This window comes from Euphorbia lathyris, chromosome 9 (assembly GCF_963576675.1).
Source record: "Euphorbia lathyris chromosome 9, ddEupLath1.1, whole genome shotgun sequence".
In the NCBI taxonomy this organism is placed as follows: domain Eukaryota; kingdom Viridiplantae; phylum Streptophyta; class Magnoliopsida; order Malpighiales; family Euphorbiaceae; genus Euphorbia; species Euphorbia lathyris.
In genome coordinates this window covers 18,954,894-18,960,626 of record NC_088918.1, presented here as the reverse complement: position 1 = coordinate 18,960,626, position 5,733 = coordinate 18,954,894, and the positions used below count along the sequence as shown (strand labels likewise).

The 5,733-nt window shown below is 35.1% G+C and overlaps 1 protein-coding gene across 4 annotated transcripts; it reads right to left on the bottom strand.

Annotated features, from left to right (window-relative positions):
- Positions 1–266: 266 nt before the first annotated feature.
- LOC136205596 (delta(12)-fatty-acid desaturase FAD2-like) lies at positions 267–4,361 on the bottom strand. 4 transcript variants are annotated; one of them, XM_065996254.1, is made up of 2 exons: positions 4,171–4,361; positions 267–1,591 (listed from the first exon to the last, which is right to left on the bottom strand). In XM_065996254.1, exon 2 carries the CDS (start codon positions 1,578–1,580, stop codon positions 429–431), a length of 1,152 nt encoding a protein of 383 aa, XP_065852326.1. In that variant the 5' UTR covers positions 1,581–1,591; positions 4,171–4,361; the 3' UTR covers positions 267–428. The 4 variants fall into 4 exon arrangements, with proteins under 4 accessions (XP_065852326.1, XP_065852329.1, XP_065852328.1 ...); XM_065996257.1 differs by lacking the exon at positions 4,171–4,361 and adding an exon at positions 3,976–4,114; XM_065996256.1 differs by lacking the exon at positions 4,171–4,361 and adding an exon at positions 3,967–4,095.
- Positions 4,362–5,733: the final 1,372 nt, after the last annotated feature.

The window sequence follows — 5,733 nt, the reverse complement described above, 5'->3', positions numbered from 1 at the left end:
CGGTGGCCGGAGGGGCCCGGGCACCCCAGGCCCCCCTGTATACGCCCCTGAACACAACGACACAATTTACATAGGCAACCTGTTTAACATGATCCGTTTTTGTATACCCTTTTTGACACCGTAACACAACTCGTAGAAATTCAGTCCGTAAGTTAGTCTAAGGACATGTATTATATAAAGAAATACTCGAGCTGTTTACAAAACAAGCATATTGCTACTACTTTCAGCTGATAATGACTTCAACATGCATGATAAGTATGCGACTATTTAAACCATAATAATTTGCGACTCCATAAAATTATTCAAAACGAAGCACAAAAGATTAAGTTCAGTTCAGTTCAATACAAGCAAAGACAAAAAAAATCATACGAAATCTACCATACACTTACTTGGCTCTTACCACAACATTTTGGCAACTTCCAGAAATATCAGAACTTGTTGTTGTACCAATAGACACCTTTCTGCTGATCACCTTCATCAGCCTCCACGTAAATACACTCCTTTGCCTCTCTCCACATTGCCTTGAAGAAAGGCGTCCCGTCAAATTGGTAGTACTCTCCTAAAATCGGTTTTATCACATTTGTTGCTTCCATTGCATGGTAATGTGGCATTGTAGAGAACAAATGGTGTGCTACATGTGTGTCTGTTATATTATGGAAAACCTTGTTCAAGATTCCATAATCCCTATCCACAGTTGCTAGAGCTCCTCGTAGCCAATCCCACTCGGAAGTATCGTAATGTGGCAATGAAGGATGAGTATGCTGAAGGAATGTGATCAGAACAAGAAATGCATTCACCACCAACAATGGTACACCGTAAACACAAATAACCCAAGCAAGTCCGTTTGCTGCAGCTAAAAGGTAGAGACCATAAGTTACAGCGAGAAGACCAACATCAGAAATGAGAATCTCAGTTCTCTCGCGGTCGTTGTAGATGGGACCGTATGGATCAAAGTGGCAGGCAAACCGATCATAATGCCTACCAGAAACATTGAAGGCTAGGTACAAAGGCCATCCAAGGGTAAGTGTGACGGTAAGAGTGAGAACGCGGCCTGGTGGGTTGTTCAGGTATTTGGAGTACCAACTAATGCTGGATTTCTTTTTGGGGACAAACACTTCATCTCTCTCAAGGGAACCAGTGTTTGAATGATGGCGACTATGGCTATGTTTCCACGAAAAGTATGGGACAAGGAGGCATGAGTGGAGTACAAGGCCGACAATGTCATCCAGCAATTGGTAGTCACTGAAAGCATGATGTCCACATTCATGTGCTATAACCCAGACACCAGTGAGGACACACCCCTGGATGGCCCAGTAAATTGGCCAGGCCACATAAGAGAGATTATGGGGAAGGAGGTGAAAGTAATTGGTAGCAATGTAATAGAGGATAAAGGAAATGGTAAGATCTTGAACAACATATGAGAACGAGCGGGGAATAGACCGCTTGAAACAATGAGGTGGTATAGCTCTCTTGATCTGACCAAGGGTGAATGGTGGCTTTGAGTGAGGAACTCTCTTCAGAACTTCAGATTCCAAATTCTTTGCAGAAGGGGGAACAGACATTCTGCCACCGGCACCCATTGCTCCACTACCTGAATAAATAAAAAAGGGCAGAGTGAGTTTCTACATGATGATGTGCATATAACCAAAAAAAATAAATAAATCAGCAATCAATCACAGTAAGGAAGACATAAAAGAAGTGTTCAGCTGTTTTTCTGTTGGAAGTAGTGCTTATATCCAATTTAGACTTCATAGTGTAAGAAATAGTGAACTTAGCAATAAAAACTTAAAAATGAATGCACCAGGAGAAAATATAGCACTATAAACACATATATATGGCGTTAAACTGGCACAAACCTTCTACTTCTATTCCCCTGTTTCAAAAACCAAAATATTGGGACTTCTTTTTCTTGATGGAAAAATGGTCAGTCACGTCCCTTTAAATAGGTGATGCCATATGCAGTAGTATGCTAAATCAGTAGTTATAAGTCTCAATCTCATTTATGGAGCACGGCATGTTTATATTTATATTGAACCACAACCTACCAACAAACTGAAAACGAACTTCACAGCTTCACTTAACATATATACCATTGGTGATCATATATTCCATAAATCAACTAAATACTAGTACCACTTTTCGGCAAACATTCAAGTTTCATTCTGATACAAAATTGACGGTGTTAATTGCTAGTAGATTAAACGGCTTCTTAGGCTTATTCTGTGGGCGTAGTTGTTGCTTAACCTAGGGCTGCAAATGAGCCAATCAGCTCACGAGCGGCTTGATAAAAGCTCGACCATATTCGGCTCGATTTATAAACGAGCCGAGTTTGAACACGATTTTGAGACTTGAATTGTAAATGAGCCAAGCTTAAGCAAGGCGAAACTCGGCTCGAAAGCTCGCCAGCAGACTCAGTTATAGGTTCGTGAACAAGCTCATGAACAAGGTCAACTATAATGTTCATGAACAGGCTCGTGCGTGAGCAAGCTCAGTTCTATTTATTTTTTTAATAATAGTATTTCTATAAAGGGAGAAATGTAAAACAAAACTACGTAGTTTTGTATGAAATTTTAGTTTTATAGGTTTCAAAACTACATAGTTTTGTATGAAACTTTAGTTTTATAGGTTTCAAAACTACACCGCTTATGAACATGATTAATGAGTTCATGAACAGAATTAATGAGCAAATAAATAAGCTACTTTCTTAATGAACTGAGCTCAAGTTCGTCCATTCTCTGTCGAGCCGAGCTTTGACATGGCTTGGCTTGTACAGCCCTAATCATTCCCCTTTTGTATTACAGCCTTACAGGAGATATTTAATGAACTAAAATGACAGTTGAAACGTAACCCAGCCCACCACAGTTATAGGAGAGAAAAAAGACAAACTAGCAAAGTCCACAAATATCTCTAGATATAATCCTGAACTTATAGACATCAAAAAATTCACGCTACGTAATCCCCTAGAAGTGCCAGATACATAGAAAAGGACAAAGTTTGGTTTGGTTTGTCCGCTATGCTAGATAACTGGTAGTTGCGTTGTTAAATGAACCTAACTTTATAGCATGTGATGGGTCGGATGACAAACGCATGTAACGGCCTAAAAATCATTCAATTTAGGTATTTTTGCTAGAGTGCATATTCAATTCTGCACAGCTGCACATGTACGCCACCATCACATATAATATCAACAATATTCATTTTATAGTGCATATAATAGTCACACAACTATTCTATGTCAACTGTGCGACTTTTAAAAGTAACATATTTTAAACCACACAGCACCATCAATTGTCAAACAGAGTTAGGCTTTACCAAAAATAAAGCAAGTTGTGCCACATTACGACCTAAAAAGCATAAATTACCTAACAACCCACACTTAGATAAACATTGTAAAATAAAAATAAAAATTGGGGACCATCACAAAATGAACGCAAAAGAAGCAAGTCCAACAAGAACACAACTCATTTCTGACTAGAAAAAACACCCAAAAAGAAAAGATTTGAAAAAGTGATTGCTAAATTTCATAATCCATTTGAATGAATTGGGACAATCACAGTTGTTCAAGTGTGACAGCGCCAACTGATTTGACTCACCCTGATTCCGGCAGCCAACAACCACTCTCTAAAAGAGAGAATTTAATTTCCAGAAAACTACGAAATCAGGTAGGTAACAAAGGGGGGAATTAAATTAAAAATGGAAGCATAATACCAAACCAACAACAAAAGATTCGAATATTTGAATATTAAATTCAGTTTCTTTTTCTTATAAAGTACTATAAATTAGCAGAAAGCCATAATCAAGTGACCGGCCAAAGAAAGAGATAAAACGATCGACGACAAAAGCATTCAATATAACCTCGATAAAACAGCGATAGATTCAACCAAGCAGTGGCAAATAAAAATTAAAATAAAGTAGAATAATAATATTTTTCAATGTGGAAAGCAAAAAGGAAACGGCGGAGCAAACCAATTCAACCTCCGAAATCTTTTCAGCAATAATCAAATCGAAGCTCGAAACGATATCGGAATATTGAAAAACGCCGGATCTGAATCAGAGCTAAACTTGAAATGATTATAAAAGGAAAGTCTACCAAAACAAAATGCGGATGAAAAGCGGAATGAAGCACGAAGAAAGTATGATGAAGAGAAACAAAAAGGAAAGGAGGAGTACCTGATAAAAAAGACCAAAGTCTCTTCTGCCTAATTTTCTCTCTATCCAAGAATGGCAATGGAAATCTCTGACTGATAGAGAGAATGAGCAACGGCGGCGGCGGCGGCGGCGGCGGCGGCGGCGGCGGTGAGAGGTCGCCAACAAAGATTAAGTTGGGGCTGGGGTTTGATCGTGAGTTTAGAGATAGATATTATAATTTGTAACTTGTGTATTTATTTATTTATTTATTTATTTATTTATTTTATAAGGTAACTTGTGTATTTTTATTTTTATTTTTATTTTCATTTTAAAAAAGAAAATAATAATAGGAAACTTCACTCTCTTTCCTTCTTCGTTTCTGATAGATTCTCAAAATTTTAAATGTCGACCCAAAACATTTAATCTTATTATTTTATGGTCCAACTTAATTAATGAAAATGAGGGGGTAAATTACACTCATGGCTATTGAACTTTACACTTTTTAATTCCAATAGCAACTCAACTCCTCAAAACGATCGTTGACGGTTTTAAAATAAAAAAATTCGAAGAGTTAATGATATTCAAAGAAACATTAATTCTTGAAAATTCTCGTTTTGAGGTCATCTACGTGTTGTTTGGTTAGGAGTGATAAAATTAATTTTTAAAGAGAAAAATCTCCAAAAAAAATGTGATTTTGGAAAATAAAAAATATTATTTCATGGTAAATTTTCTTTTGAATAACTTTAATTCTTGAATATTTTTCATTTATTTTGAGAAGTAAGTTAAAATTAAGTAGTTGTTGGTGTAAAAAAATGTAAAATCCAATGGTCATACCGTTAAGAAGTGAAGTTTAATGGCCACAATCCATTTACCCTGAAAATGAGTAAGAAAATTTTATAAATATATTTATATAAACATTTTTTTTTTTGTAGGAATTTATATAAACATTTAAAAATCAATAATATATATATATATATATATATATATATATATTAGGGATAAAATGCAAAAAATATTATTAATGTTTGGAGGCAGTAACAATTTTATACCCAATGTCTAAAATTGTGTAATTTTAATCTTAGAAGTAAATTAACTTGGGATAATTAACTGAGCCCGTCCAACTTAGATACAATAAATCATTTGTATAAGAATACTCTATATAGGAATAACCTCTATTTTGTTATAAAAAAATTCGGTCTCAGTTTAGTAATAACCTTTGTTACCAAGATATTACATTTTAAGTAAAAGGTTAACCAATTAACCTAATATATTAGGGATAAAGTGCAAAAAATACTATTAACGTTTAGAGGCAGGAACAATTTTATACCTAATGTCTAAAATGGTGCAATTTTAATCTTAGAAGTAAATTAACTTGGGATAATTAACTGAGCTCCGCCCAACTTAGATACAGTAAAACTTTTATATAAAAATATTCTATATAGGAATAACCTCTATTTTGTTATAAAAAAAATCGATTTCAATTTAATAATAAAATCTTAGTAAAAGGTTAACCAATTAACCTAGTCCATAAAACATTTTATTTATAAAATATTTTAACTTATTATATATACTTATGTAGAATGGCGTTACAATCAACATTTCCCA